The sequence below is a fragment of the Balaenoptera ricei genome, chromosome 5, assembly GCF_028023285.1.
Source record: "Balaenoptera ricei isolate mBalRic1 chromosome 5, mBalRic1.hap2, whole genome shotgun sequence".
NCBI classification, from domain to species: Eukaryota; Metazoa; Chordata; class Mammalia; order Artiodactyla; family Balaenopteridae; genus Balaenoptera; species Balaenoptera ricei.
This window is the reverse complement of record NC_082643.1, coordinates 69540938-69566050: the sequence shown is the minus strand read 5'-3', so window position 1 is coordinate 69566050 and position 25113 is coordinate 69540938. Positions and strand designations below refer to the sequence as shown.

At 48.4% G+C, this 25113-nt stretch overlaps 1 protein-coding gene across 1 annotated transcript in view; it reads right to left on the bottom strand.

Annotated features, from left to right (window-relative positions):
* Positions 1–5254: 5254 nt before the first annotated feature.
* SCFD2 (sec1 family domain containing 2) overlaps positions 5255–25113 on the bottom strand; it is a 393678-nt gene continuing 373819 nt past the window's right edge. The window contains exons 8-9 of the mRNA XM_059923024.1: positions 17319–17438; positions 5255–6977 (exon numbers count right to left, since the gene is read on the bottom strand). Coding sequence (XP_059779007.1) covers positions 6885–6977; positions 17319–17438 — 213 coding nt within the window. The 3' untranslated portion in view covers positions 5255–6884. The remainder of the gene's footprint in view (positions 6978–17318; positions 17439–25113) is intronic.

Genomic DNA, 25113 nt, shown 5'->3' with positions numbered 1-25113 from the left:
AGATTCTAAAAACGTCTCATTTCAAAGGCAGTGAGACAAGGATCTCTGACTAGGATCTGCTCACGTTTGTTTTTATTCATTCTATGTGGCTATATTAGTAATGTCCAGTGAGTGAGAGGTTCATCTTTATATACTTACCAATGGTCTTCTACCCATGTTCTGGAATTAAAGAAGATGAATTTTCCCGGGGGCTTTATTTTGCAAAGGTCCTGAGCGGCACCGGACGTCCTCTGTTTATGAGAGGCGCCCTGCTTCCTCCCTCTCCTTTCCACCTGCTCCAAGAGTCTGCAGACCTTACAGCAGGCCTCTCTTCCTCCTTTGTGAGCGGCACCGGACGTCCTCTGTTTATGAGAGGCGCCCTGCTTCCTCCCTCTCCTTTCCACCTGCTCCAAGAGTCTGCAGACCTTACAGCAGGCCTCTCTTCCTCCTTTGTGAGCTGCCCTTCTTGACTTCCTGGCACTTCCCCGTTGCCCCTCACATCCCCACAGCACTGGACTTGGTCTCTTACATTTCATTTTAGAAATTCGGGTTGAAAGGGTCTCAGGGCTCCAGTCTACCCTGGGGATAAAGTGGTTTGTTGGAGGCCACTCTGGGAGAGAGAGATTGACTCCCGGCTGGAAACCACCCAAGTCCCAGTTCTGTCCACTGTCTCAGGCTGACTTGACTATTTATAGTTCTAGAATACACCATGTTTTCTTCTCATGAATTTAGCTTCATATTTCATTACCTTTGTTCAACCCTTTCATTATACTCTGAATCCCTCTTTGGTTTTAACTTCTGATCTATAATCATGTGGCACTGAGAAATGGCCTTCTCCCACCTGGGTAGGGGATGGCTTCCTGTGCCACCTGGGTAGGGGAAGGGCGGGGTGTGTGTGCGCAGGGGAATGGAGAAAGGAATCAGAATTTACCGAGCATTTACAGTGTGTCCAGATTATAATCCATTTCCTTTAATCTTCTGAAGAATCCTGCAAGGAAGGTAATAATTCCACCTCCAGTTTAAAGATGAGGAAACGGAGGCTCAGAGAGATGAAAGCTGGGGTCACACAGGCAGTAACACTCACTGTTTCTAGTGACTGAAAACCTCTGCGCCAGGCACTGTAGCGGGTACTTGAAATAACTCCCATTCTCCACACCAACCCCACAATCCATTTTCAGTCCCTGCTACAGATGCGGAGAAGGGAGGTTCAGAAGAATGAGCTCCTAAGTGGCAGCTTCAGACCCAGGACTCCACCACGTCTGCCTGATGCCACGGCCTAGACGCCGGGTGGCCGGCCCTCCGCTTCCCAGCCCCGGCTCCTCTCAGCAAAGCCCCCAGCGCACGGAGCGCTCCTCTCCTCTGCTTGCAGACGCGGGCCCTCCCTGCCCCGGCCCGTGGTCCCTGTCGGGCTTCCCTCCACCTCCCTGTTGCTAGCCCGGGCTCGTGGCCCCGCCTAGCTGCCGTGGCCACATCTGCTCTTGCTATCAGCCTGCCGCTCGCTGGCCTCCAGTCCCAGCTCAGTAATAAAGACGTCCAGGCTGGGGCGGGGGCCAGCACAGCCCACAGCCCGTCTGCCTCAGCACCGGATCCCTGTCTGTCGAGATGTCTGGCTTTCGAGCTTCCTCCCGGCCGCAAATCAAAACCATCCGAACACTCTGCAGCGGGCCTGGCGCTGCGCCGGGGACCACGACGGCTCCCTGTCAGTGCCCGGCCACCGTGCTGCCCTGAGCCCCAGGTTCGAGAGCTGCGGCCCTGCCTACAGTGAGCCCCTCGCTCTGGTGAAGAGCGGGATTCCGACATTCATGTTACACCCTGCGAGGGAGAAAGCAGATGTGCTTTCCGGACAAACGCACAAGCCTGTGGGCAAATCCCTCAGGAGCGAGCAGTTGGGGAACTCCAGGTCTGCACCAGCGGGGGACGGGCTGCCCCACCAAGCCTGGGCCGGTAAATCAAGACAGGGCGCTCGGAAGTGGCCCCGGGGAATGACAGGGCTTTATTTGTCACCATAAATAACCCAGGAGAACTGGTGTTTTCTGCACTCCCTTCGGAGTCTAAACGGAGAAACTTCCAGAAAGTTCTTATTGTCCTCATTACTCTCCTAATTCGGTGAGAAGAGAACAGGATCAGGGTTATCGCCGATTGTGGCAAAGACCCCGACAAGCATCCCCCACGCCTCCGCTCTCAAATACCCGCCGTCGTCTGGTTTTGTCTTTTAAAATAGAGATGGAGTTTCTCTTAATGTTTCTTGGGCAGCAATGGCAGACGATATTTGTAATCCTGGCTTATTTGTTGCTGGGATTCTGTTTCTGGTAACCGGGGGTTAATAAATAATAGTAGTCTTGGGGTGAGCCTGATGGAAGTCTTTGTCGTTGGGTAACGCTGTAATGGAGGGGTCTGGGGTCGACGGAGCCATATCCATAGGTCCCAGCCCTCTGGGGACAACCCTTGGCTGCCGCACCTCCAAACACCTGCCGTGCGCGCGCTGTTTGCTGGGAAGCAGACTCCAGAAGGAGGGTTTACAAAAGTGGAAGTCAATCGCTAAGGAGTATCTACACCTCTATAATTGTGTCTGTGAAGAGTGGCTGATGAGATCCTTGGCAGAAGGCTTGCATCTGTCTGTGCTTGTTTTGGCTCTGGCCAGCCAGGGTTTAGGTGGTGAACACCCAGACCCAGGTGGAGAGAGGAGGAACCACAATAAACACCCAGCTCGGCCTTTTAAGCCACCTTCAGGTGGCTGACATCTGGCGGGGGGGGGGGCACTCCCTTTAGAACTGGCGCATCTGGATGAGGCTGAAGTGGTTCAGTCGGGGTGTCAGTCTCAGAGTCCACATAACCACTCTGTGGCCAACCTTAGGGATGGAGAAAGTTCCATCAGGGACAGGGCTCCGCGTGGGCCATCATTAGACATTAACTGCCAGTAATGGTGATTCTTCTGTGCTCTTAGCCAGCTTGCCACGTGCCATGTTCTAAATGCTTTCCACGTATTAACTCTTTTAATTCTCACAACAACTCAACGTGGTGTGTCCTATCATTGTCCAATTCATAGTCACCTGAGACCAGGAGAAGTGAACCATTGTGCGGAGGAGGCGGGATTGGAACCCAATGCCATGGGATGGGGCTCCAGGCGCTGCTCCTGGCCTCTGGGCTGTATCATCCTGGAAGTAGGTGGGACCAGGGTATTATTCCTCCTCTGTTTTCTCATCTCCTTGTGGACCCCGGGAATGCTTCCAGATTTTCTCTTCATTTGACATTATCCACCTTTTGAGACTTTATCATTTTGTGGGGTGAGTTCCTTGGTGTCCTCAGCAGTGAAAACCCACATTCCTTGGTGTCCCGTGCAGGCTGTGTTAGGGATGGCGTCCCCCTACAGCAGCCCTCTCATGAGGTAGGTACCACTCATTATTATCAGGATTTACAGATGGAGGCACTAGGGCTTGGAGAGGTACACACTGCTGGGAGTGGCAGAGCTGAGACTTAAACCCAGACAAAACTATGGAGCTCTGTTCTAACCACTGCTCCTTCGTAGGACACCAAGAGCACGATCGTTTCTCCCTCACCCCCTCCTCTCCCGGGCAGTGAGCCCAAGAAGAAGGCAATGCCAGAGAGGTTTCGGGAAGCTCCGCCCAGGGGCCCGATGTGCTACTTCCAGAGTCCCCTCTCTTTTCTTACCTGGTGAAGGCTCTTTGCAGGATTTACACCAAGTCGTGCCTCCTACCTTCTTATTCAAACCAAACTCTGATCCCCACCATCTTCTTTCAGCTCACATTTCCTCCAAAGCCTTCCACTACCTGATCGTCTGCCTAACTCAATTCCTCCAACCAGCGACCACAGAGATGGAAAAAGACGATTATAAACTAAACTTTTGATGTTCCCCCCATCACTCAGAGACTGCTTTGGACCATATTTAATCTAGTACTGAGAGCATTTTCAGGACACAGTAACTGCTGAATGATAATATTTACAATCAGAAACTTCCTCTGTTTATCATTTCAGATGAGAAGCTTTTGAATATTCTTTTATAAAAGAGAAAATTAACTTGTAAAAATACATTCAAGGCACAGAAGTAAAACACAAATACATGTCTACTGTGAAACATATTCAAATGACACAAATATACTGAGAGCGAGATGTTCCCTTTTCTTAGTCCTCCTATAATATGCTGCTTCCCAGAGGGAACCACTTGTTGGCAGTTTGGTTTTCGTACTTCCCGCAAGTTTCCTTTGCATATAGACATATGGTTTAAAACTTAACCTCGGGAATTACCTGGCGGTCCGGTGGTTAGGACTCTGGGCTTCCACTGCTGAGGGCCCGGGTTCCGTCCCTGGTTGGGGATCTAAGATCCTGCAAGCCATGGGGCAAGGCCAAAAAACAAACACCAAAAAAACAAAACACTGATCCTTGAGCAGATCCTCACACAGGGCCTGAATGTCAGGAGAAGCACCAGCTGCTCGTTCTGTGAGAGCCATGGAGTCCGGGATGCGCCTCTCTCCTTCCCCATATCATGGCCAGAACCTCTCGGAGTGCCTGGCACATACCGCTGGATAGTGGGGAATGAAGGAATGATTGAACGAATGAATGAATGCAGATTGGAGACACACAACAGGTTACTTCTTTTTTTTTTAAATTTATTTATTTTATTTTTGGCTGTATTGGGTCTTCGTTGCTGTGCACGGGCTTTCTCTAGTTGCGGCGAGCGGGGGCTACTCTTCGTTGCGGTGTGCGGGCTTCTCATTGCAGTGGCTTCTCTTGTTGCGGAGCACGGGCTCTGGGCGCGCGGGCCTGATTCAGTAATTGTAGCACATGGGCTCAGTAGTTGTGGCTCGCGGGTTCTAGAGCGCAGGCTCAATAGTTGTGGCGCACAGGCTTAGTTGCTCCACGGCATGTGGGATCTTCCTGGACCAGGGCTCGAACCCGTGTCCCCTGCATTGGCAGGCGGATTCTCAACCACTATGCCACCAGGGAAGCCCCCAGGTTACTTCTTTATTTTTAGAAAAGAGTGATCTTTGCTTTAATGATCATCTCTTTGGGGCTATTTGCCATTTTCTTCCTTATTCAAATTCAAACTTTTAAGTGAGTGGAATGGAAGAAGCATCCGAGGTCTCCAGTATTTCAGCACCGTGAACGAACTGGTGTTAGGTGGAAAACGTACTTGGACAAAATAAAGAACGTTGGTGTCTAGAAAACCTGCTTCAATGACATCTCAAAATGATTTCCAACTTCACAGTTTTCTCATAACACTGTTTTGTAGAGAACTAAAAGCAGAGGCACGTGAGTGTTTTGGTTTACATTTTATTTCCTCTGTTTAATCCACACTAGCCACTATTTTGCAGCTTTATCTCTTTATTACAAACTTCTTTTAGAGATGTTAGAAATTTCCATGAACTATACACCTACAAATGTGTGGGTTCCAAGCAGTTCATTTTTGCTGGAGTTCTTATATAATTTCCCTCTGTCAGTCTAGGTTTTTCTGTTATGGCTAGAAGGAAGAGTTAGACTCACAGAAAAGAAAGCTTTATACTTCTATAGAAATGTGAAATCACAAAAGTCACAGGGGGTGAGGTTCCAACCTAGACTCCCTGGACTAGATATCTTTATTGGGGCCTTCCTTGGGGAGGAGAGGAAACCTTTTACAGGCAGGCACAGCCCTCCAATCAACCTCTCTCCCACTCCTGTTCCAAGCAGGCTGGCAGCCCTGACCAGTAAGCAAACTGGAACAATGCAGCCCTTTGTACAGGCAGGCGATTTACAACGCAGGCAGACAATCAGCACTGCCCTAGCCGCTACCCCTCCCTTCTGGCCTTTTCAGAAATGTCTCAGATCAAGAGAGAAACAAAGCCTCAGATCCTATTTGCAGCATTCCCTCCTCAGCTATATAATCTTAAAAACCAAACTTTCCTCACACTCATGATTCTAAAGCATGGGTAACCTCTCCTTGAGCAACTGCAGATCAGACGTCTTGTAATCTACCGATACTCACCAACAGACACTCATTTAGAATGAATGAACTTGCAGGTGGAATCAGAAAGTTCACAGAGAAAGAGTTAAGGATAAAGGGGAATTATCGTGAATTAGGCCAGCTGAAAGGCAGTTTGATGCCTTTAGAAAAAATGAAATTTTTTTTTTTTTTTTTTTTAAGAATCTCAGCAATGCCAACAAAGTACTTCACCGTGTGGGCATCAAGATCCTTTGGGCAAAGCAACCTAAGTGTCCATCGACAGATGAATGGATAAAGAAGATGTGCCACATATATACAATGGAATATTACTCAGCCATGAAAAGAAACGAAATTGAGTTATTTGTAGTGAGGTGGATAGACCTAGAGTCTGTCATACAGAATGAAGTAAGTCAGAAAGAGAAAAACAAATACCGTATGCTAACACATATATATGGAATCTAAAAAAAAAAAAAAAATGGTTCTAAAGAACCTAGGGGCAGGACAGGAATAAAGATGCAGACGTAGAGAATGGACTTGAGGACACGGGGAGGGGGAAGGGGAAGCTGGGACGAAGTGAGAGAGTGGCATGGACATATATACACTACCAAATGTAAAATAGATAGCTAGGGGGAAGCAGCCGCATAGCACAGGGGGACCAGCTCAGTGCTTTGTGACCACCTAGAGCGGTGGGATAGTGAGGGTGGGAGGGAGACGCAAGAGGGAGGGGATATGGGGATATATGCCTACATATAGCTGATTCACTTTGTGATACAGCAGAAACTAACACACCATTGTAAAGCAATTATACTCCAATAAAGATGTTAAAAAAAAAAAAAGATCCTTTGGGCATGATTCAGTCATACCCACGATTAGTAACAGTGACGCTGCTTTGGGAGGCATATCTTGGATGGGGACAGATAATAGTATTGGGATTTCCAGCTCGGGTAGGTCTCCTCTTCTCAGCAGATGCTCAGAAGCCAAGGTCTGGATGCAGCCGGTCAGTTGTGAATAACAGTTCAGGGATGTTAGTTGGCTTCAGGAGTCGCGTGGACAGCACGATTACCTAACAACGGGAGGGGCAAACACACCGCAGACAATTAGGAGAGCCAATCCCAGCTTATTAGATCATGAGAAATAAAATGCAACACATTTCTTTGGGGGAAGGCATGGAGTAGGTACTGTGGAGAAAAAGGCAGAAGGCGGCAGCTTGAATGCCACCGGATGCTAGCGTCCTGGGTGTAAGGAAGGGCGCTCAGGCTGGGAAGGATGGCCGGCGGGACGGTGGGCTGCGTCTGCTGAGCCTTTAACCAGTGCGCACTGAGCAGGGCTGAGCCCAGCCATCACCTTGCTGCTGAATTGAACTTGACCAGACCGTTGCTTTGTGATCCAGTAATGTGACCTCAACAGAGAGGTCTCTTCCTCTTCTACGGAGCCTTTGCTCCTTCAGGGAAAGAGAGGAGGCACACTCAAGAGCTGGCTGTTGCTGTGGGTGATAATGATGATGGCTGTATTAATTTCTTCGTACCCAAAACTTCAATAACAGAAAGTTATTGTCTTGCACTTCTGGAGGCCAGAAGTCCAAGAGCAAGGTGTTGGCAGGGTTGGTTGCTTCTAAGGGTTGTGAGGGAGAATCTTCCCTCTTAAGCTCCCTTATGTCTTCACGTTGTCTTCCCTCTACGTGTGTCTGTCTCTGTGTCCACATTTCCCCTTTGATAAGGACACAGTCATATAGGATTAGAGCTCACCCTAATGACCTCATCTTAATTTGATCATCTGCAAAACCTATTTCCAAATAAGGCCACATTCACAGGTACTAGGGGTTCAGACTTTAACATCTTTTGGGAGGGACACAATTCGACCCATAACAATGATGATAATAATGATGATATTTGCTAATATTTATTAGTTCTCACGGTGGGCCAGGCACTGAGGATGATCTCATTTAATATCCATTTAATCTTCATAACAACCCTATGACGTAGGTACATATATTATTCCTATTTTGCAGATAAGGAAAATAAAGTTCAGAAAGGTTAAGCAACTTGTCCAAGGACACACAGGAAGCAGGAGCAGTTGAGTCAGGGTTCCAACCCAGGCAGGCTGGCTTCAGCGTCCAGGTGTCTGTGTGGTCACTCCTCTGGCGTCAGGGGCTCTGGGAAGGCCGCTGACTCCCCTAGTCCACACGGACCTTTGGGCCTCTTTGGCCTGTCATCGTGATGTCCCTTCCCGCTTCCCTGAGACTGGGCCGTTCTTCTGGGGCAGATTTCCCTCTGCAGCACTGGGAGAGCTCGTTCCCCAGGGCTGGGCCGGGGCAGTGATGCGCTCTGTCAGGCTGGTGAGGTTTTGCCCAGGCAGGGGTTGTACACCCAGTAGATAAGGAGGTGACTATGGGAAGTGGGAAGGAGGTATGAGCCAGATGCCAGAGCCCAGCCCCTGAGCGGGGTGGGGGTCACAGGTCGGCAGCAGGCCTGGCTTCAAGGGGCCACACCGCCTGGCCAGGCCTCTTGCGGGGAAGCAAGTTGGCACTCACACCTCACTCTCTACCCCTCCCACCCCGCAAAGCTATCCCAGGTGGAACCAAACCAAAGAATTAACCAACTCACTGGCCAAAACCAGAGCCTACGCTCCAATGTGGAGGAAAAGCAGAGGGAGGGGAGGAGAGAAGGAAGCATTTTATAATTTCCTTGTGCTTGTTGTTGTTAAAGAAATGAGGTTATTAAAAAGTTTTCTGTTTAAAACAAAAATTAATCTTTGAAAGCAGTGATGTTACTATTTTTTGAAAGAGAATTATCCTTGAAAATATATGGCTAATGTCAGCCAAGTCTTATTTTTGGCAGAAAAAAATACACTGCAATCTGTGCTCACATTTTTCCTAGAAAGCCATGTGATGAGAGTTTGAGGAGAGATAGTGAATATTAGCATCCCCTTATCACACGGTGTAGATACCATGCGAATATGTGGCTCTGGAGAGAGAGGAGAGGGTCTCTACTCACTCCTCGGGGTCTTCTGGGCCAAGTCCAACAGATGGTTGAGAATGGCAGTGCCCAGACCAGCACGCTCACCAGATGCTAGTAGAGCCCAGCTCCACCGCTGATGGGCTACATGCCCTGGGGAAGGTCACTTCACCTGCGGCCTCACTCTATCCTTCCCAGAAGAAAAACAACAGCCCCGAGCTTGTGGCATCGTGGCAAGGATTACATAAGGCCACGTGCGTAGAGCACGTGAGGTGCTCAGCAATTCTGAGCTGCTATTTTATTGTGTTTTGTGATTGGGTCATAGGCCTCCTTTTGAATCGTATGAAAGCTAAGAACTCTCTAGAAAAATATGCATATGTGTACACACAAGATTCTGAATATAGTTTTAGGGGAGGTTTAGGCGGATAACTAGGATTCATAGACCACAAGTTAAGAAACCCTTATTCAGATATTTTTAAAAATGCACACATAAAGACAAAAACCCTTTGCACAAGAATAGACTCTTGAGAGGTAGGAGAGGCCAGGGAAGCTAATGGCCACAGCCCCTCCCCTGCCCTCCTGCTCGCCAGGCTCCACCACCACTGCCAGCCCCTGGGGTCCTTAGTGCCAATGCCAAGACGCTGAATTCCTCTCTGGCTGAGGTGAGGGCAAGTGTAATGGCTAGAGTGAGTCCCACAGGATGGTTAAGACTTATTAACAGGGTTGAGGAACTTGGAGGGGAAAGGCTGTAGACTCGGTTGATGTGGACATTTCTAGAGCAGTGATAACTAAGCTAAAAGAATCTGTCACTCTCAGGCCGTGTGCTGGGTTTTCAGTCATGGTTGACAGTGACTATGGGTTCAGTCACCTCCACTGAGCTGGAACCAAGGACCAGGACCCTCACATCTAGACAAATGGGTATTTAGACAGCATCAGGGCTAAACCAGAGGGTGTCTGGGGCATGCCCTGTGGAGGGCTAAAAAGAAGCAGATGGAAAACAAAGGCAGCCTGTGAAGTAACTGAGGGGGGTCTTTGAGGAGGGGAGGAAAGGAGGAAGCTGAGACCAAGGACGCTCGCTAGATAGTACAGTCATTAAGAGCACAGCCTTAGGAGTGTCCAATTTGAGCTGGGCCCCAGCTGGCCACCTGCCAGACGATGGACCCTGGAGAACTTGCTTAATCACTCTGAGCCTCAAGTCCTCATCTATAAAGTGGGAATAATGATATCCACCTCACACGATTATCATGAGGATCAAGTGTGAACATATATATAAAATACTTAGCACAATGACAGGCTCTGGAGGGGCTTTAAATGGTACCTGCTATCATCGTCTTCATTATCATCACCATCTTCACTATTCTCATCCTCTGCTGCATTCCCTCTATTCAGCTCACAGCAGTCATTGGGGTGGATTCAGAGGAGATAAACGCGCCAGAGCCATCTTCCCCAGGTGTAAATCTGATTGTATTTACTCATAGGTTTAAAATCCTGACTGCCTTCTCTCCACCATTTATAAGCCTGACCCACTGCTGTGGAATAGAATAAAGAAAGAAGAATGAAAGAAATAAGGACAGCCTAAGAGACCTCTGGGACAACATAAAATGTACCAACATTCATATTATAGGGGCCTCAGAAGGAAAAGAGAGAAAGGGCCTGAGAAAATATTTGAAGAGATAATAGCCGAAAACTTCCCTAACTTGGGAAAGGAAACATTCTCAAGTCCAGGAAGCACAGAGAGTCCCATACAGGATAAATCCAAGGAGGCACACACCAAGACACATATTAATCAAACTGACAAAAATTAAAGACAAAGAGAAAATATTAAAAGCAACAAGGGAAAAGCAACAAATAACATACAAGGGAATCCCCATAAGATTATCAGCTGATTTTTCAGCAGAAACTCTGCAGGCTAGAAGGGAGTGGCAGTATATATTTAAAGTGATAAAAGGGAAGAACGTACAACCAAGAATACTCTACGCAGCAAGGCTCTCATTCAGACTGGATGGGGAAATCAAAAGCTTTACAGACAAGCAAAAGCTAAGAGAAATCAGCACTATCAGACCAGCTTTGTAACAAATGCTAGAGGAACTTCTCTAGAAGGAAAAGAAAAGGCCACAACTAGAAAAAGGAAAATTACGAATGGGAAAGCTCACGAGTAAAGGCAAACATACAGTAAAGGTAGGAAGTCATCCAGACACAAAAATGATATCAAAATGCAGGATACTGGAAATGCATTTGAAATGAAGAGACCAGCAACTTAAAACAATCTTGTATGTATATAGACTGCTATAGCAAAACCTCATGGTAACCGCAAACCAAAAATCTGTAAGTCCAACCGTCTTAGGGAGCATTCTAGAACTTTAGAGACTGATGGCTGCTCAGCATTCCACACCCCACCCCCTGGCCACCACACACCCCTCACCACTGGTTCCACATTCCAGCCACCCTAAATGATTTGCAGTTTCACAAATGGCACTTTGGGGATGCTTCTTCATCTGGAACGAGAGTTCCCAACTCTTTGCCTGAAGTCCTCTTAATCACCCATCAATAATCCACTCAGGCATCACCACCTCCCAGAAGCCTTCCCAGACCACCCCTCTCTGAAGACTGAGGATGTTCCCATGGCTGTTGGTATCACATTGTATTCCTTGTTTCTTTGTTGTGTGCTGGCACAGTGCCTGATACCTAGCAGGTCCTCGATATAGTGAGTTAGCCAGTGACTGATTCAATGAATGAACAAAAACAAGACTAGGAAGGAGGCAGTGAGTTTAGCCAGCAGGAAGTTTTTCACACCAGGGGGCTCTGGTATCTCAAATAGCTCTGCGTAAATTTGTTTCAAATCAATTCAGCTGAAAACCCACTTGTCTAAAATTCTGATTTTGAAGAACAAGCAGGATCACACCACTAACATTTCCCTTATAGTATAATAGCTGATGGTCCTTAAGCATTTTCACATCTTAGGCGTCTTTTGTTCTTCAGAACGCTTTTGAGCATTTCCTGTTTTTGAGCCTATTCAACTAAAAGCATTTCTGCCTTATTTGACTGAAATAGTCCTTAAAATTATAAAAAGTTAGCTAAACGGGGGGAAACGGCACTCAAAAATGAAAAAGAAAATGCTTAAAGCAATCTGAAATTGGCCTGTCGGATATGAAATTTAAATTTTATAAACATAGTCATCAAATGTGTGATATGAGGCAAATTAAGCACTAGAGTTCCTTTCGGAGGATTGGCTTTTTCCCAGGCAACCAAGGGCACTGATGAAAATTTCCATCGGGGAGGCAAGGGCGAAGGACACCAGGGTGCCTCTGAACCAAGCCCCTAAAAAGCTGCCTCTGGGGCTCCACACAGGCTCTCTACTCCAGCTGAAGGAGGGGCATCTTGTCTCTGTGCTCAGCCCACCCTGGCTCCTGCAAGAGTGACCCAGCCTGTTAGCTTTCTCTCCACCTTCCGCTTCTCCGGGCCATAACTTGTAGGTGCCAGCATCGTCCTGTTCCATTTCTGCTGAACAGGGGGAAGCCGGCAACCCAGGATTTAGACTCCATATCCCTCTGGTTTCTAACATTGTGAAGTGAAAGGAGAGGGGGGGTAAAAATAGTTTTTCTCTATTTTTCTTTTGACCTTGGGAGATGCTTCCCAGTAAAAGCGACTAATACGCACAGATACCAACACGCATATTCATCCAGCTGATGAACTGGTTTTGGAGCACATGTCAGATTCAAGGCACCACGCACCCCCATTAGCACAGGTGCTGCACGTATACACGCACGTACACACGTGTGTTAAACATAAAATGTTTGTATCGTTAAACCAGTGGGACAGTGGATTAATTAAACAGACATGACGAGTTTTCTGGAAAACTCACTGCCTTCTCATTGCCTGAGGGGTGAGTGTGGTGTGCTTAGGCTCTCCTAAGGAACCCGATGAGATTTCGGATGCCTCCTCACTTTTGTCCCTCCTGATGGTTGTTTAAAAAGAAGTCGCTTTGTTATACAGCAGAAACTAACACACCATTGTAAAGCAATTATACTCCAATAAAGATGTTAAAATAAAAAAAAAAAGAAGTCCCTTGAGGGAAAACAACAACAAGAACAAAAACCTTCCATTGCAAATGACTTCAGCGTTTTTATGAGGATTGCTACAAATATCAAAGACACAGGAAGTGTGTAGGAATGAAGGGTAATGTTAAGAGGAACAATATGAACATGTGTAATGCCATCTAATATTTCAAATTATAAGGCCCTAAGCTAACTCAGGTAAAAAGAAAAATTGTGAATCTCACTGACATTTTCCTTAGAGTAAGAAACTTCAGAACAAATTAAATGTAGACCAAAAAAAAAAAAAGGAAGTCGCTTGACACTTCTCTTTGGGGCTTCAAATTTTAGAATAACCTGGAGCCACGGTTTACAGCCAGGATTTAGGTATCCTTGAACCTCCACAGTTGTGCAAAATTGTATGCGTATGAGCATATTTCTGGGTCTAATTTTTTTTTTCTTTTACATTCTCACTAAATGTTCAGCTCCAGAAATGTAGACGCACATGAAAGTGTGGCTGGGCAACGTGCACTAGCCCATGAAGAGCTGTGATGGCAGGGTCGGCTTGGTCACTTGGTCTTCCTCTGTTTCCTGAGCTGGCCTTTCCCTGTATTTTATGGAAGGGTCCCTCCCTGTTACTTTCCTCCCACAATTGCAGGCTTCTGCTGGCCTCTTGGCCATGACCCAGCTACAGGGTTCAGCCTGCAGAGCTGTCTGGAATGAGAGAGGTCGGTGCTGAATACACGCACCCCAGACCAGGGCAAGCCTGCAAAGTCTCCTGCTCATGGCTGTGGCTGTTGGCAGTGGGGTTGAGAGGTTGCCTCTTTGATCCTTTTTTTTTTGTAGTCAGGAAAGAGGGCCTTCTCCAGCTGCCCACTTTCTCTCAGCATGTTTACCAAGAACCACAGATGGAGAGTGGAGAAAACACCCCATTTTAGAGTATAACAACCATCCTCTAGGACTAGCAGGTATCAATGTGGTTTCTGGACTCCACTGTTTCATGCTATCCTTACCATTTTTTGTAAAACAGAGTTCATTTCTGGATGTGCCTTAAGTGACTTCTATCAGCAGTTTCCTTTGAAGAGCAGATCCCCGAATACCTTGCAAATCTCAGCTCACCAGCCTTCTCCTCCAGGGGAAGCTGGTGCCATCTGAAGGAACCTCTTGCCTCCAAGCCCCAGGTATTCCCATCACAGCACCTGCCTATGTTCCCGGAACACTCATGTCTAGCTGGAGCTTCCGTGTTTAATGTCAGTCAATCACTTACTATTAGAATGTAAGTTCCATGAAAGCAGGAATGAGTCTGGCTTGGTCACCGCTCTATCCTCAGCACAAAGAACAGTGCTTGGCACAGAGTAGATGCTCAATAAATGTTTACTGGATAATCAACTAATCCAGTTTAAGAGACTGTAAGTTCCTGTACCTGGGTCCAAAAAGCACCCATGTTGATATACAGTAGGTATGGATCATAGCAATTGACACAAAAGACAGAGTGGTTTTAGTTGTCCATAATCCCAGAATCAATAACAGGTTGGTGTGTCTCCAGAAAAGCTGCTTTTATCTTATGCTTCAATAATGCAAGTACAGTTTCTAATATTCAATATGCAATGAATAATCATGACAGCTGGTGCCAGATCCTGTTTGAGGGATTAAAGTAAGTGCAAAGTCCTGAGGCTGGAGGGGAGCAGGCCAGCAGAAGGGTGGTAGGAAAAGAAGGCCCAGCGGCAGGGAGGGGCCGTGGTAGGAGGAGGAGGTGGCCCCAGTGCCTCTGCACTGATCAGCCCGTGGCAAGGGCGCTCAGCTGTAAGTGAGCATGAGAGGGAGAGACCTGGGGGCCCAGGAGAGCCGCCAGGGAGCTGAGGCACTCAGCTCCACGGCACGGGCTAGGGTGGGGAGGCTGGAAGAACTGAAGATACTCGGTTTGGAGAAGAGTGGCCCTGGGGGAGGACCTGTGGAGGAGAGAAGAGCCTGATCTGCTCGTAGATTCTGTGTGGCCCAGGAGTTAGAGGCAGCAGTGGTGAGCGAGGACCCAGATGGGGCAGATTTGGATTCGGCAGGAGGAAAGAGTCCTAACAGCCAAGGCCTCCAGGACTCAGGTAGGCCGCAGGGGGAGGGGCAAATCCTCATCCCTGGGGACCTTTAAGTGGAGGCTGGAGTTTAAAGACAGAAGTATCAATACGTACATTATGGCTGATTACATGGAGGGCAAGTCAGAGTCACTCTCCGTTGCCGACGTGTCTTTGGGGGTGTGCTGGTGCGCAGGTTCAGAGGGACCCGCCCCTTCAGTTAGCTCCCAGGGCTACTCCGACAGAAGTCTAAGCAGGCAACAGATCTGGGACGCCTGCCTGTTCATGTACAGCTAGAGCGGCCAGGCCTCATTCCCGCTGCTCCTCTGAAGGTTGTGGAGCTGGCCCTGCCTCAGCTCTGGGCTGACTCAGCTGCCAGTCTGTGGCGGTCTAATAACGGGAGCTCTTCCTCCACAGGTGTCACGCCAGCAAACAGGCAGGCAGTCCACTTCCATTCACAGACTTGGAGAGGAAGGTACTACAGTAAGTACCTCCGCTCTGGAATCTTCCTAGGCCCTGGTAACTCTTCAGGGGCAACTCTGTGCACAAAAGACAGGCAGCAGGCAAGGCCGCTCCTTAAGCCCCAGGTTCTCTGAGCCACTCTCTCTGCAGATGATTGAGCACAAGGTCGGTCAGATTGCAGCCGAGCCGCTGAGCCACTACAGATTTCAGGTCTCTGCTGTCAAACTCAGGTCACACGGCTTTGAAGACATCTGCATTTTAGCCTTTTAGAGTGGGGATTAACACGTCTGTCAGGCTGTTAACAATGCATCGCTGTTCGGAAGAGCTAAGAATTTGGTTCACCATGTTAGGGGGCAGTGAGAAGTGTGCTTTCTGATAACAAAGAATGTCTTGCTCAAAAAGGCAATTGCTCACCAACAGATCCTGAACACTGTGGATCGAGAGGGTGTGAGACGAGGCAGAATTTACCAGTTTATCAGAAATTCCACCAGCTGTGACCATGACAGCTGTGAGTAACGGTAGAAATGGTCACAGCCAATGACTGGTCACTCCCTCGCTCAAGAACATACCATGGCTCCCTAGATACAGGTCACCTTCCTAAGTAGGGTGTCTGGAGACCCTCAGAAACCAGGCCTTCTCTACGTCGTCAGGTGTCCTGGCCACCCTGACAACACCAAGCCAGTTCTCCTGCCTCACATCAAGCCGTCAGGCCACAAGGCTTCCGGAGCTCCTGCCCTGTGCTCAGGCCTGGGAAGGCCCAGCCTTTGTCCTCCAGGAATTCGTGTTTGCTTGAGGAGGCTCGGTCAGCGACGGGAGGCAGTCAGTGCTGCGCTACAGAGTACAGACTACGGATGCCAGCAGAGATGGGGGCTCCTTGGCTGGCTGAGTGCGTATACACAGAGTGGGCGGAGGTGGCAGACAAGGGCACCTGTACACTGCCCCCCACCCAGACCAGCAGCCAGGCGTGGCTGGAATAGCCCCTGGGTTCCGTGCGCCTGTGGTGGACAGTTCCCCACGTAAGCCAGGGTCCTACCTGAAGCACTGCGCTGGCATCTCTGTTCTGCTTTCTCTAAACCACAGAAAGCCGCTGGCTGCATGCAGACATGGCAAAGCTGAAGACAGGCCCCAAAAGCAAGTCTCAACTGGGCGGGGTGTGGGGGGCGGCGAGGGTCAATGGGAAGGTGTCCCAGGCTCCCGGTCCCCCAGCAGGACAGTTCTGAGGCTCCTCAGCCCCCAGAGGACAGAGCCCCGGTTGCCCATAGCAGTAAGCAGCCAGGCAAGGCACTCTTTTCCCAACCACCCCGCCCCGTTGCCTAAAGGAGAAAACTGAGGGCTTTTCTCACTCCAATCACCTGGCTAGTAAAAGGCGGAGGGAGGATGCAGACTCGGGCCTGGAAAACCTAGAGAGCTGTGTCTTAACCACCGGGCATGTGCGTGGGGAGGGAGACGGGACCTGGCAGGAGGCTACAGAGGAGAAAGATACTACACTTGTCATTGTCACGACAATGGGCCTTCCCAAACTCCTCCAGCCCCGTCCTCTCCCTGCCACAGGGCGGAGATGGTCCCTGGGAGTCACCCTCAATTATCTGGAGCCTGGAAAGCAGCCAAAACTCTTGAGTAACTAAGCACTGATTGGACGCCAGAGAATACAAGCCCTTTAGGAATCGGGAATAGCGCTTCAGCACTTGCCACCCAGAGGTAGGAAAGGTCTCCCCCTTCCCTCCACCCACGCCAGGTCCTGGCTCTGGAACAGGCAGAAGGAGCAGGGGGAAAGAAGGCGGGGGGCTGGAGATAGGGAATGCTGGGGAGCCTAATGCAGGCCCCGGCCCGCCCTCCCCACTCCTGCCTCAGGCCTCCCGTTCAGATCAGATCACTGAGGACTCACTCGTACCTGGGTTCCTGGCTTCAGGGATGGCACAAGGTCTTTGATCATTTTGGCTTCCGAGACTGTGACCCCGCCCACCACGAAGAGGATCAGGAGAGGGTGGTCGCTGGGATGAGGCCGGCTCACCTGCAAAACAAACCACCCCCGGCGTCAGAGGCATCTTCAGGTGAGATGAACAACCCTTAGAGAGGGTATGATCTGTTAGGGGTCAGATGTGTTAGCGGTCTGTGAGCTCACTGACCAGGAACACGCACAGCATGTCACCTTCCTACAGCCCTTTCAATAAATATTTTACTGCAAGCAAAGTTAAAGGAGTGGGCACTATTAAATAAGCAGAGAAGTCTGAGGGCAACTTCCCCTCCTATTCGGTCTGCAGGTCTCAGCATAAACGTGCTCCTGCCTTACAGAGCTCTGTGCATCTCCTTCCAAGCACGTGCCACAGCCTGGGGTCTCCCCTGACGGCTGTCTCCTCTAATGGAACACAAACTCCACGAGGCGGTGATCTTGTCTGCCTGGCTCACTGCTAAATGCCCAGCGTGCCGAGTGCAGTTTCTGGCTCAGAGCAGGTGCTCAGTAAATGTCTGTGGAACTGACGGATGGTTAGAGCCCAAGGAGGGGGCGGTGGAGGGTGGACAAAGATGCAAGAGCCCTGCACCCGCCCTCGAGTGCACACTTCACGCCCTTACCTTCTGCAAACCAGCCTCAGCTGAGGTTGGCCTCAGCCAGAGCTGAGGACCTGCTCTGCGTGCAACACTGCACTGGAGGTCGTGGAGAATTCCTCCTGGTGCCTCATGATTGCACCAGTGAGGCAAAGTATTATAAAACAGCTAAAATGAGAATGTCTCCCAGTAACCTCTCAGGAAATGTGCAAGGCCAACATGTAGACATAGTGACTAACTGAAGGGGATGAGAGAGGGCTCCTGAAGACAGTGTGTTTGAGCCCTACCTGGAAGCCCGGGATGGTTCGGTGAGGAGTGGGCAGGAGTGGTGTGAGCCGAGCGCTGCAGGCAAGCGGTCACCAGGTCGGGGGAGCAGGCCAGAGGCCCAGCCGGGACAGCAGCATGGAGTCATTATGGGAAGGATGCTGTCAGCTGCCTGCGTGGCCACTGAAGCCAGAGGTGGGAGAGACAGGCTTGACTCCAGCCAGGAGAGGGTAGACAAAGGCGGTAAATGTCGGTACTCATTCACACCCACTAACACACAAGCCATCTTTGGGCCAAGGGACGGTCCCCCGGAGCAGCGGAGTGGGGACATCAGGCCGACAGGAAGAGAGGAAGCCCCTGCTCTTACCCCAGCTCCAACTCCTTTCTCAATTTGGTTCTTTTGACTCCCCTGCCTAAATATACCCACTTTTCAATGTCTTGTTTTAAAAACACTTAAAAAGGTAATACATTAAGTATTTCCAGTTATATAAGTTGCTCCTTGGCTTCTGGAGAGGAAACTCAGAGTGGAGAGGGAGGGAGGGAGGTAGAGAAATAGGGGCATGGAGGGAGAGAAATGAAAGGCAGAAAGAAAGGAAGAAGGAAAAGTAGGTCTAAACTTTTTCAAAATGGGTGCTGGTGAACACTGAAAAAGTTACAAAACTCTTTGATCTTTAGAAAAAAGACTCCTGACTCCTCACCCCACCCCCCAACCTTCTGCACGGTAGCTCCATCCCCTTGACTGCTGTCTCCCAGTCTGCATACCACACACCCACGGCCATCCTGCTTTTGTTCCACTGTTCCCCTGGAACCGCTCTCACTGCAGTCACCAATGGCCATCATATGTAGGAGTCGATAGACAGTTCTTTGTCTTCATTTAACTGGACATTTCTGTGGCATTTGTCACAGTTGATAACACCCTTCTTGGCTTCCACAATAGCACTCTCTCTTGGTTATTTCTTTCACCTTTCCACTGATTTCTTCTCAACTTTCTTCATAGGTTCCTTTTCTTGGTCTGCCCTTTAAGTGTCGATTCTCCTTAGGGCTCCATCTTTGGCCCCTTGCTCCTCTCACTTGAGGACCTCATCTACTCATATGCCTTCAATCATCTTTTATATGCTTCCCAAATCTATGTCTTTAGCATCACTATTGAGTTCCTGTGGCCATCTCCACCTGGATACCTCCTGGGATCCCTAAACTCAACAGATTTCAAATTTGATGCATGATCTTTCCCCAAGTCTGTTCCTTCTGTTGACTTTCTAAGAGCATCACCTCCTTCACAGTCACCTGAGCCAGACCCTTGAGAGTCACCTTGGACTGTGCTGTCTTTTTCATCTCCCAGATCAAGTCCTGTTCATTCTTCCCCCTCCAATTCACTGACCTCTCCTTGATTTCCACTATCCCTGCTCTGGTCGGCTCTCATTCCTTCTTTACTAGATTATTGTTAGAGTCTTCTAATTTGTCTCCCTGTCCCTGGTCTGGCCCCCCACCCCGCCCCCCACCCCAATCCAGTCTCCTCATTCCTGCCTAAGTAAGCTTTCGAAAGTACAAATACTTATTATTGAATTTTTGTGCATTATCTTATCCGATTGTCAAAAATCCTTAGGAGGCAAATACAATCATTGGCGTATTTTACAGATGGAGAGACTGAAGTTTACACGTCGTGACTAAACCTTGGAGCCAGGGGCCAAACTGCAGAGGCCACACTCTTAAACACCCCTCAGCTCCATCACATGTTCACATTCTTTCCGGGGAGTCTCCTAACTCTGATGATAAAGTTCAGACTCCTCAATTCAGTATGTAAGGCTCTTCTCACATGGCTTTGCTGTATGCCTCTATTTTCATCTCCTCCATATACACTATTTGCTGGAGTCACTCACGAGGACTTGAGCCATCCATGAATGCAAGGTCTTTTTAAAAAAACTTTTTGTTAAACATACAACACTTTACTGAACATTTGCACTGAAAAGAGCATTTATCACAAGTGTTCAGTTCAATTTATTTTCACAAACTAAACAAATCTTTGTGACCGGTACCCAGATCAGGAAACAGAAAGCCAGCACTCTGGATCCCCACTCAGGCCCGCTTCGTGTCACTACCTCACCAAGGGGTAACTGCCATCTTGACTTCTAGCCACTCGATATCAGATTTAGTTTTGCTCAATGATATACCCTGGGGATTTGTCCATATTAGTAGGAAAGATCTTCGGCCCACAGACATTGGTTGGGACCACACCAGTGGGTTCTGGCCTGTCTGTGCCCATGACATTCCAGTTATTAAACAGTTAGAGCACCAACTGCACCATCTTGTTTTATGTGGAATGGACAGTTTCCTCTGTGTAAAGTACCCCTGCCTCCCCTTCTTTACCTCCTTCCTTTTTACTCTCTTTAAAAGGCACCCTTGCCTCTAAAAAGTTCTCCCTAACCACCTCTCAACTCCTGCCCCATGACCCCAATCTGACAGATACCTCTGCCTTGGCCTTGTCACACTGGACTGAGACCTTGATAGACCTGCCTATCTCCTCTCCTAGACTGTAAGCTACTGGAGGGTAGGGATTGATCATATTTATCTTGGTATTCTGGGGTCTGAGCATAGAGCTAGCTCATGGTAAAGTTTCAACAAATGTTGTATGAATAAAATGAATGAATGAATGAATGAATGAATGAGGTCCACAGGTTAACTGGAGATATTCTTCTTTTCTTTGAGATCTTCTAGACATTCTCTCTTTGCTTTATGTGTGGTTCTTCCTGGCTGAGTAACTAACCGAGGTTCCTTCCAACCCTACAAACAATTGTTTCTCACTTAATGCTGGGACAGAAATACAACTGGCTCCAGAACTTCAAGTGGTACAGTATGTTCCCAAAGACATATGCTTTCCATAAGAGAGTCTGGACTCTGAAGTACACTGTGAGAATCTTAGAAGGATGTATTGAAAGATGAAAAGGAAAAAAGAAATGAACAGCAACAACAAAGAACAATACCCTTTGGCCAACGAATTGAGGGAATGTTGATTGTGGTACAAATTAACGGGCCCCATTAATGCATGTTGCTGTTTGCTATTTTGGTTTCTGTTTAGATTTATGTTTTGATACCAGATTTCCTTTTAGAACATGTCAAATCGGCAGGCTATTGGGAAGTGGAGTCTTTCCAGTCTTTTCCATCAGAATAACACATTCCTTATAATCAGCCACATTCGGCTGAGTCCCATTTGTATGTGGGTTCACGGTGTAAGGCACTTTGATGATGAAAGATTTAAGCATCATTACTGCCGTCACAAACACACAGATTAATAAAGCAAGTCAGACTCACTGCTCTTTCTTTGATTTTCTAAACCTTCGCCGGCTGGGATTTTAAGACATCGGGTTCTGGTCAGAGAAGATAGTTTCTCCCCACCATCCATCCAGCCTTTGAAGCAGGGGCTGCCGACACCTTTTCTGCAGCTGTGGCCCCGAGAGCGCTCTTTGATGTCCTGATTGGTTTCTATGAGAAGGGTTTCCTCTGCTCCCCGTTTCTCTGGAGTTCTCCAGGCGTTCCAGGAACCCGGCTGCTGATTGTCCTCCAATCTGTTTCTCTACATGTGTGACTTACTTGTCCCCAGCACAGGCAAGGGTCAGGTCTCCCACCCTCTAATGATGGGCCGGGCCCCGTAGGAGGGAGACAGCGTAATGGGAGCGTTGGCCCAAAGGGCACTGGGCCCTGAGAGCCGCCGTGCTGACTTTGAAGGTGGCTTGGTAATGGCTTTTCTCCCAACAGGAGGTAGTAACAGCACTGCCGCACTGCCACCGCCACCGAACACTTCACGTCTAGCACAACTTTTTACTCATTTATTCATCCAGTCCACAAATATTTATTGAGCAACTACTATGGGCCAGACACTGCTCTAGGCACTGGGAACTCCGCAGAGAACGAACCCGAGAAGACTCCCTGCTGCGCAGAGTTTATATTTTCGTTGGGGAGAGTGACAAAATACAAAAGTAAATTGGTAAGTGAAGAAGGTGATAAGTGTTGTGGAGGAAAATAAAGCAGGAGGTGGGGCAAGCATTACTCTGCACAGTCTTAGACTCTATGAAGTAGGTAGAAGCTCCATTTTACAGATAGAGACAGTGAGGCTTACAGAGGTGAAGTGACTTGTCCCAAGTTTTCCAATTCATAAGCTGTAGGGTTGAGACAGAAATCCAGGTCTGTCTCATACCAGAGTGGGATACATTCCACATGCTCTCATTTATAAACAGATTCTTCAAACTGAAAGCATTTTTACTAACTTTCATCTCTTAAAACTCTGTACTTTTAGTTCTTCAGCAACATCAGCCAATTACCAGTTTCCTCGTGGGTCTTTATTTAATCTCATCGCAAAGGCTGCCATCTGCCAGAGTCACTCTGCCATTAGCTCAGCCTTCCTGTTGCATTTGCTGCAGTGGATGGCTTCCCCTTTCCAGAAACTTCCTCCCCAACCCTCTCTGCTTTCTAAGCCCTCTCAGTTTCTCTCCTTCCTCATGGATTCACCTCTTGCTTGACCTGCCCCATCATGTACTGTGTTCCCGACTGCTTGGACCTCTTCTCCCAAACACCGTCCCTGGGTGGCCCTATCCTGTCTATGGTCTGGGCCTCACATGGGCCAGTGGCCCCAGGCTCTGCTGAGCTGCAAAGCTGTCTCACAGGCACCTAAACTCTAAAATGCAAGTTATTTTCTTCTCCATTCCTGCTTCCAAGTCAGAGAGAATGTTAACACCTGCCATCCAGCCATCCCTGACTGGGTGACTGACCCTGGACAATGTTCTCTCATTTACTTCCACATCCCATCAATGCCCGGTCCTGTGGGACCCACCGGCGCTGCATCACTGCCCTCCTTCCCTCGGCCCCTACCTCACGCCAACTCTCATCTTCTCACCTTCTCTCCCCAACGTGATGCTAGTCTGGCCATGTTCCCCGCCCACCCCCCCTCAGTGCTTCCAGGTGATCTTTATAACATATACACTGGTTATATATTCCTAAAAAACATTCCATGGAACCTCATTGTTTTTGGTCAAATGTCAAGCCTCCAGCCCTTCGTGATCTGCCTTCTGCTTATTTCTCTAGCTTACCTTCTTCCACTCTTTACAGGCTGCTCTTAGACCCAGCCATTTGGAGCTACCTGGAATTCCTTTCACGTAGCCCGGCATTTCATCACTTTGTTCCTCACCTACTGGCTGGACACATTGAGCTCCTCTGACTCCCACTGAGCTCCCCCTTCTCTGTGTCCTCACACCCCACCCAGATGCCACTTATCTCTCGTCCCCTCAACCCTCAACGTTCTGGTCCATCTCCCTAACAAACTGTAAGGTCTCCAATGTAAGCTATGTCATGGAAGGTAGGATGGCTAGTTTGTCTCTGTATCTTCCTTACCCACAACAGTGACTAGCACACAAGAGGCTCTTGATAATTGCTCACAGGCAAACAAAGTTCGTAGCCTGCCAAAACCAAGTTTTTGTTTAATGATTCCTACCAAAATCCATCTCACTAGAACTTATGGATCATATTTAGCGAATGTTAGACAAAAATCAAACCACAGTATGTAGCATAATTAAGAAGAAGAAAATATAAACAATGGTTATAAATAGTATTGCAAACAGATTCCAAGACTTGTGCTGATTTAATCAACAAACACGAAATGCTGAGATGATGTTTTCCTCTTGTCAGAAATGCCATAAAGTATAATGGACCTAAGCCAACAGTTCATCTCTGAGTCTCATTTTTCTCGTGCAAACAATGAGGAGCTGGACTAGATGACCTCCAGGCACGTCCAGCTTTCACAGTCCAAGGATCTGACATCAAATTGCACCTGAGGCTCATCGTTTTTGCCCCTTATCCTTACAGCATCCTTCACCCCTGCTGTAGATGCATCTGTAGGTATCTGTCCCGCCCACACATGAATAGTCTCCTCCATCCCCATGGCCATGGGGTGGGCTCCTGGCAGCCATGTAATTACGGTGTGATCGTGCCCCCCAACTTCAACTGAACGGTTCAGGAATGGGCCCCGACCCAGGCTGGGCCAACTCGAGACCCTTCCCTGGGAATCAAGACTTGACCTAAGACAGACGAGGCCCAGTCAAAGCTGAGCTCTTAAGAAGCACCAAAAGCTGTGGCACAGCTCTCCAGCCATTCACTCAACTCGTATTTATTGAGTATGTACACAATCCTAGGGCTGTTCTCGGCATCTTCTGCAGGCCACGGCAAGCCTTCAAGAACTGTCTGGTTTCCTGATGGCTTTCTAGCTCTCGGGCCCAATCCTTCCTGAGACTCACCCCATTGCCGCCCTTAGGTTCCTGGAGAGGCCGCCTCGGTCCTCATAATGAGGACTTTCTTTGATGAAGTTCACGCAACCTGGTGGTAGCTTAATTGCCCCTGAAGTGTTTCAACTCTTACCCCCTCACCACCTCCAGCTTTTTAGGGCTACCCTGAGCAGTTGTTCCCTCTCTCCCTGTGGGCCTTTTTCTATCACTGCCTAAGGCCATGGAGCTCTCACAGGAACTCATACTAAGGGCCCAGAGGCAAGCACTGGGTCTTCTTTGAGTGTTTTTCATAAATCTTTTCTTTTTTCCTATTAAGCACGGCCATATAAGAAATGGAACAACAACAACACAAAGTTTAACAATGCTCTTAAAAGGAGGTAAAAGGGCCTCGCGTAAGTTCATTAGATACAACCCACCCCCCTCACAGCAGTTCCAGCAGAGAAAACATCTTGACAAATCAAGTCCCTTAGTCAAAACAAGTTGGAGTCCAAACACATGGAGTAGATATAAAATATATTATTTTCAGGAGACTGAAATCCAAACCACAAATTCCAGAAACGCATTTTCAAAGGGCTGCCTATTAGACATGCTCGTTTTAAATTAAATTGTGAG